The sequence below is a fragment of the Calonectris borealis genome, chromosome 36, assembly GCF_964195595.1.
Source record: "Calonectris borealis chromosome 36, bCalBor7.hap1.2, whole genome shotgun sequence".
Lineage (NCBI taxonomy): Eukaryota > Metazoa > Chordata > Aves > Procellariiformes > Procellariidae > Calonectris > Calonectris borealis.
In genome coordinates, this window is record NC_134347.1 from 435137 (window position 1) to 449263 (window position 14127).

The window sequence follows — 14127 nt, forward strand, 5'->3', positions numbered from 1 at the left end:
ACGCCCCAGGTGCCTCCTTGTGGCCACGCCTCTCTCCACGGGCCACGCCCCCCTCTGACAGCCCCGCCCTGTCACGCCTCTCGTCTGCTCTAGGCCCCGCCCCCCCGCCTCTACCTGCGGCCTCCTCTCCCAAGCCCCGCCTTTCCCAAACCCCGCCCACCCCCCCGGATCCGCCTCCACCCAGCCCAACCTCTGCTCGCGGCCCCGCCCACCAAGCCACGCCCCTTCCCCCAAACCACGCCCCTCCCTGTGACCACGCCTCCACGGGAGACCTGCCCCTCCAGGCCCCGCCCCCTTCCCCGAGGCTCCGCCCCCCCCCCCCCCCCCCCCCCCCCCCAGCCGGTCCCACCGCAGCCGGCGGCGATCGCAGCCGGGGCCGGGTCCGGCCGATGCCCGGGGCCGTCGTCCCCCCCCCGCGTCGGGCGGGATGGCGGGGCGGTGCGCGGCGCTGCTGGTGGCCGTGCTGGGCGCGGGGGCGGCGGGGCTCAGCCTGGAGCCGGTGGTCTGGCACACGGGGAACCGCCGGTGAGCGGGGAAGGGGGGGGGAAGAACCGGGGCGGGGGCTGAGGGGAACCGGGGGGGCTGAGGGGACCCGGGGGGGCTGAGGGGAAAAGGCGGGAACTGGGGGGGGGGCTGAGGGGACCCGGGGGGCTGAGAGACCCGGGGGGGGCTGAGGGGAACCGGGGGGCTGAGGGGAACCGGGGCGGGGGCTGAGGGGACCCGGGGTTCTGAGGGGAAAAGGCGGGAACTGGGGGGTCTGAGGGGACCCGGGGGGCTGAGGGGAACCGGGGGGGCTGAGGGGAAAAGGCGGGAACTGGGGGGTCTGAGGGGACCCGGGGGGCTGAGGGGAACCGGGGGGGGCTGAGGGGAACCGGGGCGGGGGCTGAGGGGACCCGGGAGGCTGAGGGGACCCGGGGGGCTGAGGGGAAAAGGCGGGAACTGGGGGGGGCTGAGGGGACCCGGGGGGCTGAGAGACCCGGGGGGGTCTGAGGGGAACCGGGGCGGGGGCTGAGGGGAACCGGGGGGGCTGAGGGGAAAAGGCGGGAACTGGGGGGGGGCTGAGGGGAACTGGGGGGGGCTGAGGGGACCCGGGGGGCTGAGGGGAACTGGGGGGGGCTGAGGGGACCCGGGGGGGCTGAGGGGAAAAGGCGGGAACTGGGGGGGCTGAGGGGATCGGGGGGGAGTTTGAGGCGATTGGGGGGGGCTGAGGGGAACTGGGGGGCTCTGAGAAGAAAAGGTGGGAACCAGGGGGTCTTGAGGGACCCGGGGGAGGGGGTCTGAGGGGATGGGGGGGGGGTTTGAGGCGATTGGGGGGGGCTGAGGGGAACTGGGGGAGCTGAGGGGATCCAGGGGGGGCTGAGGGGAACCGGGGGGCTCTGAGGGGATTGGGGGGGGGGTCTGGGGGTCGTGTGGGGCCGGTTCAGCCCCCCCAGGTCACCCCGAGACGCGGTGAGTGGGGACGGGGACACAGGGTGCGGGTGGCTGCGTGACACCCGGGGGAGGGGTGACACTGTGTGTGTGTGACACCGTGAACGTGTGCGTGACACCATGAACATGGGTGTGACACCGATACCATGAGTGTGGGGGTGACAGCGGGTGACACAGTGAGCGTGTGACACCGTGAATGTGTGTGTGACACCGATACCATGAGTATGGGGGTGACACCGGGTGTGTGTATGTGTGTGACGCCGGGGTGTGACACCGTGACCGTGTGTGTGACACTGATACCGCGAGGGTGGGTGACATGGTGAATGTGTGTGTAACACCATGGATGTGGGTGTGACATTGCGTGTGTGACACAACACCATAAATGCGGGTGTGACACCATGAACATGTGTGTTACACTGAGACCATGAGCGTGGGGGTGACACCATATGACACTGCGAGTGTGTGACACCATAAGCGTGTGTGTGACACTGTGCCTGACACTGTGTGTGTGACACTGGGTGTAATAACACTGATACTATGAGTGTGGGTGACAGCATGTGACACCGTCAGCGTGTGTATGACACCGTGTGTGACACCAAGAGTGTGTGTGACACCATGTGTGACACCATGACAGTGTGAACGTGTGTGTGACACCGTGAACGTGTGTAACCATGTGTGTCACACCATGATTGTGTGACACTGCGTGACACCGCGTGACACCATGAACACCTGCGTAACGCTGCGCCTGACCTCGTGTGTGTGTGTGTGACACCATGTGTGACACCGTGCGTGGGGGTGTGACACTGTGTGTCACGGCGTGTGGTTGTGTGTGACGGGGTGTGCGACACGTCTGTGTGTGCGAGACGTGGGGGTGGTTGTGGCCGTGTGTGACGCACCCGGGGGTGCGACTGTTCGACAAGTGGGTGTGCGGGGGGGGTTTGTGTGTGTGACACACGGGTTGCGATTGTGTCAGGCACAGGGTGTTGGGGGGGTGTGGGGGGCGGGGGGTGTCAGACACCGACTGTCTGGCAGGGACGTGTCTGTGTGTCAGGCACCGGCTGCCTGCTGACAGGGGGAGTGTCGGGGGTGGGGGTGTGAGTGTGGGTGTGTGTAAGAGCATTGTGGGGGTGTGCAAGGGGGGGTGTGTGTCAGTGTGAGCGTGTTGGGTGTGAGTGCGTGTGTGTTGGGGGGTGTGAGGGTCTTGGGGGTGTCGTGTGTGAGTGTGTGTGTGTCTCGGGGGTTGTGTGCGAGTGTTGGGTGTGAGTGTGTGTGTGTCGGGGTGTGTGAGTGTCTCGGGGGTGTGTGTGAATGTGTGTGTGTGTGTGAGGGTGTTGGGGGGTGTGAGTGTCTTGGGGACTGTTGGGGTGTGTGAGTTGGGGGGGGTAAGAGAGCGTTGCAGGGGTGCGTGTGAGTGTGTCGGGAGGGTGTGAGTGTGTGTGTTGGGGGTGTGTGAGTGCCTCGGGGGGTGTTGTGTGTGTGTTGGGGGTGTTTCTGTGAGTGTTGGGTGTGAGTGTGTGTATCGGGGTATGTGAGTGTCTCAAGGGGGTGGGGGTGAGTGTTGCGGGGGGTGTGAGTGTCTTTGGGGTGTGGGTGTGTGTGCAGGGGTATCTCAGGCTGTGCGGTGGGGTGTTGTGCTCCCTGCTGGGTGTTGGTGTGAGTGTGTGTGTAAGAGAGCGTTGTGGGGGTGCATGTGTGTGTGTTGGGGGGGTGTGAGTGTCTCGGGGGGTGTTGTGTGTGTGTTGGGTGTGTTTCTGTGTGAGTGTTGGGTGTGAGTGTGTGTCGGGGGTGTGAGTGTCTGAAGGGGCTCTGTGTGTGTGTGAGTGTTGGGGGGGTGTGTGAGTGTGTCAGGGGTGGTGTGAGTGTCTGGGGGTGTTGGGGGGGTGTTGGGGGGTGTAAGAGAGCATTGCAGGGGGGTGTGTGAGTGCGTGTGTGTTGGGTGTGAGTGCGTGGATCGGGGCGTGTGAGTGTTTCGAGGGGGGGTGTGTGACTGTTGGGGGTGTGTGTGAGTGTGTCAGAGGGGTGTGAGTGTGTCAGAGGGGTGTGAGTGTCTTGGGGGGTGTCGGGGTGTGTGTGTTTTGGGGGGGGGGTGTCTGGGTGTGAGTGTTGGGCGTGAGCATGGCTGTCGGGGGGTGTGTGAGTGTCTTCAGGGATGTGTGTTGGGTGTGAGTGCGTGTGTTGGGGGGTGTGAGTGTCTCAAGGTGGGGTGTGTGTGAGTCCTGGGGGGGGTGGTGTGAGTGTGCGAGTGTGTCTCAGGCTGTCCGGTGGGGTGTTGTGCTCCCTGTTGGGTGTTAGTGGGGGTGGGGGTGTGTGAGAGTGTGGGTGTGTGTTGGGTGTGTGTGAGTGCGCTGGGGGGGTGTGAGTGTCTTGGGGGTTGTCAGGGTGTGTGTGTCTGGGTGTGAGTGTGTTGGATGTGTGTGTGTGTTGGGGTGTGTGAGTGTCTTGGGGGGGGGTGTGTGTGTGTGAGTGTGCGGGTGTGTCTCAGGCTGTCCGGTGGGGTGTTGTGCTCCCTGCTGGGTGTTGGTGGGGAGCGTGGGGGTGTGTCGTGGGGGGTTGTGTGTGAGAGTGTGTGTGTGTAAGAGAGCATTGCGGGGTGCGTGTGGGTGTCTTGGGGGTGTCGGGGGTGTGTGAGTGTGTGTGTTGGGGGGGTGTGTGTGTCAGGGTGTGAGTGTTGGGTGTGAGTGTGTGTCGGGGGGGTGTGTGTGTCGGGGGGTGTGAGTGTCTTGGGGGTTGTGTTGTGTGTGTGCGGGGGTGTGTGTCTGAGTGTGAGTGTGGGTGTGTGTTGGGGTGTGAGTGTGGGTGTGTGTTGGGGTGTGAGTGTGGGTGTGTAAGAGAGTTGGGGGGGTGAGTGTCTTGGGGGGTTGCTGGGGTGTGTCAGGGTGTGAGTGTTGGGTGTGAGTGTGTGTGTTGGGGTGTGTGAGTGTCTCGAGGAGCTCTGTGTGTGTGTGTGAGTGTTGGGGGGGGTGTGAGTGTCTTGGGGATGTGTGTGGGGGGTGTGAGTGTGTTGCCTGTGTGTGAGTGTCTTGGGGGGGTGTGTGTGTGAGTGTGCGGGTGTATCTCAGGCTGTCCAGTGGGATGTTGTGCTTTCTGCTGGGTGTTGGGGGGGTGTGTGTGTGTCACGCGTGCTGGGTGTGTTTGCGTGTCTGTGTGTGTGTGACAGTGTCGGGGTGGGGGGGGGTGTGTGTGTAACCCTGTGAGCTGGGTGTCAGGCTGCGGTTGGGGTGTTGGGGGGGTGTTGGGGAGGGGGTGTGTGTGTGTGCGTGCAGGTGTTGTTTGGGTCCTTCTGCTCTGTGTGTGTGTGCGAGCACGTGTGTGACACGCTGCAGGTGTGACAGTGTGTGTGACATGCTGTGCGGGTGTGACTGTGTGTGTGAGAGCGGGTGACACTGTGCAGGTGTGGGTGAGTCCATATGACACCGTGCGGGTGTGACTCCGTGTGTGTGTGTGTGTGTACACGTGACACACCGTGCGGGTGTGACTGCGTGAGCGCGCGTGACACCGTGTGAGCGCGTGTGACACGGTGAGCGTGTGTGACTCAGCATGTGTGACGCGGCGTGACACCGTGTGTGTGAGACACCGTGTGACACGGTGTGACCCGGTGTGCGTGTGACTCCGTTTGTGTGTGACACGCTGAGCGGCTGTGACACGGCAGGGGTGCATGTGACACCGTTCACGGTGACACGGGGTGACACCCTGGGGGTGTGACACGGTGACAGGTGTAGGGACACGGTGACACAACAGCCTGTTGGGTGCCCCCCGCACTCCTGGGTCCCCTTTTTTTGGGGGGGGGGGGGTTGGGCAGCAGCTCCCTGTTGCCATGGCAACGCTGGCGCTGCCGCCTCCCCTCCCCCACCCCGCACGCCTGGCTCCCCCGGGGGGGGGGGAAGGGGGGAGGGGAGGAGGGGGTGTCTGCGGGGGGGGAGGGACGACCCAGGCGTCGGGGTGCCCGCCCCCCCCCAATTTCAGAGGGTTCCTGATGGGGGGGAGGGGTCCCAGCACCCCTCCCCCCAGGGGACCCAGGTGTCCCCTCCCCCCCTCCATTTCAGCAGCTCCCCAGTGGGGGAGGGGGGGCTCTGTGGCACCTCTTGGGGGAGGATCTGACCCCCCCCCTCCCCTCCCCCCCCCGGTGTCCAGGGACCTCCCCCCTCCCCCCTATTTCAGAGGGTTCCTGGGGGGGGGGAGGGGCTCCATCCTGCCCCTTGGGGGTGTCCAAGCCCCCCCTCCCCCCCAGGGAACCCAGGTGTCCGGGGACCCCCAAAATGGGACCCAGGCGTCCGGGGACCCCCCACCCCCTCCCCCACCCATATCAAAGGGTTCCTGGGGGGGAGGGGGCTCCATCTTGTCTCTTGGGGGGGGTCCCAGCCCCTCCCCCCTCCAGGGGACCCCCAAAAATGGGACCCAGGTGTCCGGGCGACCCCCCCACCCCCATTTCAGAGGGTTCCTGGGGGGAGGGGAGGGGCTCCATCCTGCCCCTTGCGGGGGGGGGGTTCCCAGGCATCCGGGTGCCCCTCCCCCCCTCACCCTCCTTCCCCCCCCCCCCCCTTTCCTCTCTCCGGCAGGTTCCTGGCGGCGGGGGGCTACGTCCTGTACCCCCAAATCGGCGACCGCCTGGACCTGGTGTGCCCGGGGGCGGGGGGCGCGGGGGGGGGTACGAGTACTACAAGCTCTACCTGGTGGGCGGGGCCCAGGCGCGGCGCTGCCAGGTGCCCCCCGCCCCCACCCTGCTCCTCACCTGCGACCGCCCCCACCGCGACGTCCGCTTCACCATCAAGTTCCAGGAGTTCAGCCCCAACCTCTGGGGTCACGAGTTCCGGCGCCTCCATGATTATTACATCATCAGTGAGTCGCCCGTGAGGTCATCCGGGGGGGAGGGGGGGGGGGGTGGGTGTGATGTCACCAGGGAGGCGCTGGAGGGGAGTGATGGCGGCGGGGGCGGCGCCGGCGAGGGGAGCTGACGGGGGGTGGGGGAGGAAGGTGTTTGGAGGGGTGTTAGCATCGTTATGACATCATCAGTGATGTCATTGGGGCGGTGATGTCACTGGGGCGGGTGATGTCACAAGGGAGGCACTGGAGGGGAGTGATGGCGGTGGGGTGACAGTGGGAGGAAGGCATTCGAAGGGGTGTCAGTACAGTTATTGCATCATCAGGGAGTCGCCCCTGATGTCATCCAGGGGTGCTGATGTCACAGGGGCAGGTGATGTCACCAGGGAGGTGCTGGAGGGGAGCGATGTCAGTGGCGGGGCGACGGCGTGGGGAGGTGATGGTGGGAGGAAGGTTTTTGGAGAGGTGTTAGCATCGTTATGACATCATCGGGGAGACCCTCGCGATGTCATCGGGGTGGTGACATCACTGGGGCTGGTGATGTCATCAGGGAGGTGCTGGAGGGGAGTGATGTCGGCGGGGTGACGGCGTGGGGAAGTGACAATGGGAGGAAGGCATTTGGAGGGGTGTCGGCACAGTTATTGCATCATCAGGGAGTCGCCTGTGATGTCATCATGGGTAGTGATGTCATCAGGGAGGTGCTGGCGGGGAGTGATGTCATCAGGGTGAGATGATGGGGAGGTGACATCGGTAGGAAGGCGTTTGGAGAGGTGTCGGCAGGGCTATTACATCATGAGTGAGGCCCCTGTGATGTCATCGGGGTGGTGAGGTCATCGGGGTGGTGAGGTCATCGGGGTGATGCTGCAAGAAGGCAAGAGCAGTAGGAAGGTGTCTGGGGGGTCTCGGCACCGTTATTACATCATCAATCCGTGACAGAGGGAGGTGACACTGGGGCGCTGACATCACCGGGGAGGTGTCACCGGGCTGTGACATCACCGGGGAGGTGTCACCGGGCGGTGACATCATGGAGAGGTGTCACCGGGATGTTGACATCACCCACCGAGGACGTGTCACCGGCTGTGATGTCACCGGGCTGTGATGTCACCGAGTAGAGGGGCGTGGGGGGGGGGGGGAAGGGCATGGAGGGTCGTTGACCTCATCGATGACATCACTCTCCCCCGCAGCGACCTCGGACGGGACCCCCGAGGGGCTGGAGAACCGCCAGGGCGGGGCCTGTCTCACCCGCGCCATGAGGGTCACCCTGCGCGTCGGACAGCGTGAGCCCCGCGGGGGGGGGAGGGGCACCCCCGGGGGGGGAGGGGCACCCCTGGGGGGGGGGGAGGGGCACCCCTGGATCCCTCGCTCACCCCTCCCCCCCCCTCCCCTCTCCCCCCCCCCCAGGACCTGGGTCTGGGCCGGCGCTGGAGCAGGAGGGGGCAGGTACGGGGGAGGGGAGGGGGGGAGGGGTCACCGGGGGGGGAGGGGAAGGTTATGGGGGGAGGGGTGAGGGGAGGGGGAGGTCATGGGGGGAGGGGCGGGGGTCCCCCGGACACCCGGGTCCCCTTTTGGGTGGGGGGGGGATGGGGGGAGGGGCGGGTCCCGGACGCCTGGGTCCCCCTGACCCTCCCCCACCTCTCCCCTCCCCCCCCCCTCCAGGCCCAGCCAATCAGACGAGCCCCGCCCCAGGCCCGGGCCCTCCCCCCCCGCGGGGGCGGGCGGTGGCGGGGGGGCGGGGGGAGGGGCGGCGGCTCTGCTGGCCCTGGCGGGGGCGGGGGGGGCCCTGTGGTGGCGACGTCGCCCTCGGCGACCCCCCAAAACCCCCCGGGGGGTGCCCCGGCCCCGCCCTGCCTGCCCCGCCCCCTCCTGCCCCGCCCCCGCTTGCCCCCTCCGCGACCTGCCCCCCCCCGCCGCCCCCCCCGCCTACTACAAGGTATGAGGGGGGGAGGGGAGGGGAGGGCGGGGCCTCCCCGGGGAGACACGCCCCTCCCCCAAAATGGAGGGACACACCCAGCTCGCGGAGGCTCCACCCCCTCGGGACCCCCAAAATGGTGCCCCCCCCTCACCCCCCCAGGAGCCTCCAGGCCAGGCGGGAAGGGGTTAATCCCGGATGCTGGTGGGGCGGGGCCTAGCCCAGGGGGCGGGGCCTGTCCGGGGAGGTGTGGTCTATCGAGGGGTGTGACCTACCTTGGGGGTGTGGTCTACCTAGGGGGCGGGACCTAGCATAGAGCGCACGGCCTATCCTGGGCATGTGATATTGCCTAGGGGGTGTGGCCTAGCCTAGGGGGTGTGGCCCAACCAAAGGGGGCGTGGCCTAGCCAATGGTCGTGGCCTAGTCTGAGGGGCGGGGCTTCACCCAGTGTGGGCGTGGTTCACCCCTGGGGGAAGAGCTTGAGCCGGGGGGGGGCGGAGCTTCCCCAGCTTTGAGGCGTCACTCCCGGGAGTGGGCGGGGCTTGGTGCGGGCTTGGTGCCCCCACGCCTTTATTGGCTGTGGGGAAGCCCCGCCCGTGTGATGGAAGGCGGGCTTCCTCAGTCACGCCCCCCCCCGAGGGCAGCGGGGGAGGGGCTTTGTCGCCGTAGCGGTGCTGCAAAATGGCCGCCACCTCCCGGAGGGACCCAGACGCCTGTGGACAGGAAGTGACATCACACTGCGGACGGGGACTTCCTGCTGTGCCTGGGCATCGGCGAGGTGGGACTTCCTGTCTGGGCAGGAAGAGGCGGGACACCGCCAGCCAGGAGAGGCGGGACTTCCTGTTTGGGGCCTGGAGAGGCGGGACTTCCTGTGTGGGCCGGAAGTGATGCCCAGGACTTCCTGCGCAGGCCGGGGAAGAGGCGGACTTCCTGTTTGGGCCCAAAGCCGCCGGCTGGGACTTCCTGTGTGATGCCGCTGGGGGGCGGGACTTCCTGTTCTGGGAGGGGCGGGCTTGGCGGGCACTTCCTGTCCAACCCCTGGCGATTATAGAGAGTTCTTGTGGCAGTCGGCTCCGCCCACCTCAAACGTCAATCAACCGGGGGGGGCGGGCCTATTGTGGGGCAGGGCCTATGGGGCGGGGCCTGTAGGGGGAGGGGCTTAGGACACCTCCTAGTGGCTGGGAGGTGGCAAACGGGGTGGGGGCGGTGTTGCCACGGCGACGGGGGATGGAGGGGGCGTTGCCATGGCAACCGCCATGACGGGGGGAGGGCAACACCGTTGCCGTGGCGACGGGGACCCCCAGGGCCCGTGGGAACTGGGGGGGGAGGGGCCCAGATGGGCGGGGACTCCGAGCCGGGTGGGGGAGGGGTCACGCGTGTCACACGCCCCGCGTCACGTGTGTCACACGCCGACAGCCGCGTCACGCCGTCCCGTGTCACGCCCCGCCCCACCCCGCCCCCCCACCCTGCCCCGCTTGTCACGCGCCCCTGTCACACCCCGTCACGTGTCACACCCATCCCGTGTCACACCCGTCACGTGACACCCCATTGCACGTCACACGTGTCACACCCGTCACGTGTCCACACCCATCCCGTGTCCACACCCATCACGTGTCACCCCATCGCACGTCACACGTGTCACACCCGTCATGTGTCACACCCATCCCGTGTCACACCCATCACGTGTCACCCCATCGCACGTCACACGTGTCACACCCATCACATGTCACCCCATTGCATGTCTCCACACCCATCACACGTGTCACACCCGTCACGTCACACCCATCACGTCACATGTGTCACACCTGTCACGTGTCACCCCATTGCATGTCTCACACCCCATCACACGTGTCACACCCATCACGTGTCACACCCATCACGTCACACCTGTCACGTGTCACACCTGTCACGTGTCACCCCATTGCATGTCTCACCCCATCACATGTGTCACACCCATCACGTGTCACATGTCACACCCCATCACATTTCACACACCCCGTCACGTGTCACACCCCACCACACGTCACATGCCCCATCACACGTGTCACACCCATCACGTGTCACACACCCCGTCACGTGTCACACCCATCACGTGTCACACGTGTCACGCCCATCCCGTCACCCCATTGCACGTCACGCCCCATCACGTGTCACATGTCACACCCATCACATGTGACACGCCCCATCACACATGTCACACCCATCACGTCACACACCCTGTCACGTGTCACACCCATCACGTGTCACGCTATCACACGTGTCCCGCCCACCACACGGGCCACACCCGCCACACGTCACGCACTCCGTCACCCGTGTCACCCCCGTCACCCCCTCACGCGTCACCCGTCTCACACCCCCGGAAGGCCCCACCCCCCCCGGCCCGAAGCCTCGTTCCCAGGTTCCAGCCCCAAACCTCGAGGCCCCAAATGCTCCTTTTTAGGGCCCAACCCCCCCTTTTAGGGCCCAAAGCCGCAGTTTTGGGGTCAGAACCCGCATTTTCAGGGTCAGAACCCGCATTTTTAGGGTCAGAACCTGCGTTTTTAGGGTCAGAACCTGCATTTTCAGGGTCAGAACCCGCATTTTTAGGGTCAGAACCCGCGTTTTTAGGGTCAGAACCTGCGTTTTTAGGGTCAGAACCTGCATTTCAGGGTCAGAACCCGCATTTTTAGGGTCAGAACCTGCATTTTTAGGGTCAGAACCCGCATTTTTAGGGTCAAAACCTGCATTTTTAGGGTCAGAATCCGCATTTTCAGGGTCAAAACCTGCATTTTTAGGGTCAGAACCTGCATTTTCAGGGTCAGAACCCGCATTTTCAGGGTCAGAACCCGCATTTTTAGGGGCTGATGCCGCATTTCCAGGCCCAAACCTTCATTTTTTTAGGCCTCAAACCCTCCATTTTGGGTTAAAACCCTGCGCTTTAGTGTTCAAAGCCCCGTTTTTAGGGCTGAAACCCCTTTTTTGGGGGTCTAAACCTCATTTGAGGGCCCAAACCCACATTTTTGAGGTCTGAGCCCCCCTTTTAGGTCGAACCCCCTCATTTTTGGGGCCAAAAGCTCATTTTGGACTGAAACCCTCTTTTTGGGGCCAAAGCCCCGTTTTTTAGGCCCAAACCCCACATTTTCAGGTCTGAACCCCCCTTTTAGTGTTCAAGGCCTCATTTTTGGGCCCAAACCCTCATTTTTAGGGTCCGAACCCCCCTTTTTAGGGTCAAACCCCTCATTTTTAGGGCCAAAAGCCTCTTTTTAGGGTCCAAATCTCCATTTATCAGCTCCAAACCCTCATTTTTGGGGCCAAACCCTCATTTTCAGGTCCAAACCCCCATTTTTGGGTCCAAAGCCCCACTTTTAAGACCCCAAACCCAGATTTTTGGGGTCCAAACCCCCTTTCAGTGTTCAAAGCCTCATTTTTAGGGCCCAAACCCTCATTTTTGGGTCCAAAGCCCCAGTTTTAGGGTTCAAAATCTCGTTTATAGTTTCCAAACCCAAATTTTGAGGGTCCAAACCCTCATTTTTAGGGCCCAAAGTGACATTTTAGGGTCCGAACCCCCCTGTTGAGGGTAGAAAACCTCATTTTTAGGCTTTCAAACCTCATTTTTAAGGCCAAAAGCTTCTTTTTCGGGGCCCAAAGCTCCATATATCGGGTCCAAAGCCTCCTTTTTGGGTCCAAACCCTCATTTTTAGGGCCCGAAGCCTCATTTATCGTTTCCAAACCCACGTTTTGAGGGTCCAAAACGTCATTTTTGGGGTCCAATCCCCCCTTTTTAGGGTCCAATCCCCCCTTTTTAGGGTAAACCCCGCAGTTTTGGGGCCAACCCCGCAGTTTTGGGGCCCAAACCCTCATTTTTGGGGTCAAAACCTCCTTTTTAAGGCCCCAACCTCCCCCGCCCCCCCCCGCGTCGGGGCCCCCCCCCGCCCCTCCTCGTTGCCATGGAAACGGGCCGGCGCGCCCTGCCGTGACGTCCCGGCGGCAGCAGCCAATCGGTGCGCGGCTCGGCGGTTGTTGCTGAGGGCGGGGAGGGGGGGGAGAGAGAGAGAGGCCGGGTCACGTGGGGGGCTCGTGCAAACCCTCGTGCAAGGGGCCGGGCCACGCCCCCTCCCCGCCCCCCCCCCACCCCCCGGGTCTTGCACACGCGTGTGCGAGCAGCGCCCCTCCCCCACCCGTGCGGGGCACGCGGGGACACGGGGTTAAAAATAGCCACCGCGCCCCTCCCCCAGGGGGCGGGGCCTCGAGGGGGCGGGGCTTCTGGGGGCGGGGCCTCGAGGGGGGCGGGCTTTACCCGGACGCCTGGGTCCCCCCCGGAGGGGGGGGACCCAGGCGTCCGGGTAAGACCCCGCCCCCCGGAAGAGGGCGGGGCGGTTACGCTGAGCGCACGTGCAGCCCCGCGCCGCTGCCTCCGGGGCGGGGCTTGGTGGAGCCACGCCTCCTCTCCCGCCCCCCCCCCCCCCCCGTACAGGATGATGCGCTCTGATTGGATGGCGCTGGGCCGGGGCTTCTGCTATTGGCTGGCGCTGGGTGTAACCAGGGTGGCACCGGCCCGCCCAGTCCCAGTGTCAGCCCGGACTGGTCCCAGTGCCTCCCAGTACGTCCCAGTAACACCCGGTACTGGGCCCAGTTCCTCCCAGTACCACCCATACTGGTCCCAGTTCCTCCCAGTACCACCCCATACTGGTCCCAGTTCCTCCCAGTGCCAGCCATCCCAGTCCCAGTGCCTCCCAGTATCACTCTGTACTGGTCCCAGTACCTCCCAGTACCTCCCAGTGCCACCCCGTACTGGGCCTAGTTCCTCCCAGTCCCAGTGCCACCCCATACTGGTCCCAGTTCCACCCAGTAACAGCCCATCCCAGTCCCAGTGCCCCCCCAGTACCACCCCCATACTGGTCCCAGTTCCTCCCAGTGCCCCCCAGTGCCCCCCCACACTGGTCCCAGTGCCTCCCAGTACCTCCCAGTGCCACCCCTTACTGGTTCCAGTGCCTTCCCAGTCCCAATGTCACCCCATACTGGTCCCCAGTACCACCCCGTACTGGTCCCAGTTCCTCCCAGTGCCAGCCCATCCCGGTCCCAGTGCCTCCCAGTAGCACCCCATACTGGTCCCAGTTCCTCCCAGTCCCAGTTCCTCCCACTGCCACCCCGTACTGGTCCCAGTGCCTCCCAGTACCTCCCAGTGCCACCCCATACTGGTCCCAGTTCCTCCAGTGCCAGCTCATCCCCAGTCCCAGAAGCCTCCCAGTAGCACCCCCCTCTGGTCCCAGTTCCTCCCACTGCCACCCATACTGGTCCCAGAGCCTCCCAGTACCTCCCAGTGCCACCCCATACTGGTCCCAGTTCCTCCCAGTGCCAGACCACCCCAGTCCCAGTGCCTCCCAGTGGCAGTGCCATCCCATACTGGTCCTGATGCTGTCCCAGTGCCACCCCGTACTGGTCCCAGTTCCTCCCAGTACCAGCCCACCCCAGTTCCAGTGCCTCCCAGTACCACCCCACACTGGTCCCAATGCCTCCCAGTACCACCCTCCCTGTACTGGTCCCAGTACCTCCCAGTGCCAGCCCATCCCAGCCCCAGTGCCTCCCAGTGTCACCCCGTACTGGTCCCAGTACCACATGCACTGGTCCCAGTGTCTCCCAGTGTCACCCTTTACTGGTCCTAGTGCCACCCCAATCCCAGTGTCACCCCTGTCCCAGTTCCAGTCCCATCCCATACTGGTCCCAGTGCCATCCCAGTCCTAGTGTCACCCCATACTGGTCCCAGTGCTGTCCCATACTGGTCCCAATGCTCTCTCAGTCTTAGTGTCAGGTCCTAGTGCTGTCCCATACTGGTCCCAGTGCCCTCCCAGTGTCATCCCAGCCCTGGTGCCACCCAGTGCCATCCTTGTCCTGGTCCCAGTGCCATCCCATACTGGTCCCAGCACCCTCCCAGTGCCGTCCTTGTCCCAGTCCCATCCCAGTCCCATCCCAGACTCAGTCCCAGTCCTGTCCCA

The 14127-nt window shown here is 64.7% G+C and overlaps 1 protein-coding gene across 1 annotated transcript; it reads left to right on the forward strand.

Annotated features, from left to right (window-relative positions):
* Window positions 1–344: 344 nt before the first annotated feature.
* LOC142074420 (uncharacterized) lies at window positions 345–9217 on the forward strand. The gene is given in 6 exon segments (XM_075135037.1): window positions 345–525; window positions 5985–6067; window positions 6070–6264; window positions 7431–7523; window positions 7648–7686; window positions 7903–9217. Coding segments are annotated over 6 exon segments (981 nt in total). The 5' UTR covers window positions 345–427; the 3' UTR covers window positions 8376–9217.
* The last annotated feature ends 4910 nt before the right edge of the window (window positions 9218–14127 follow it).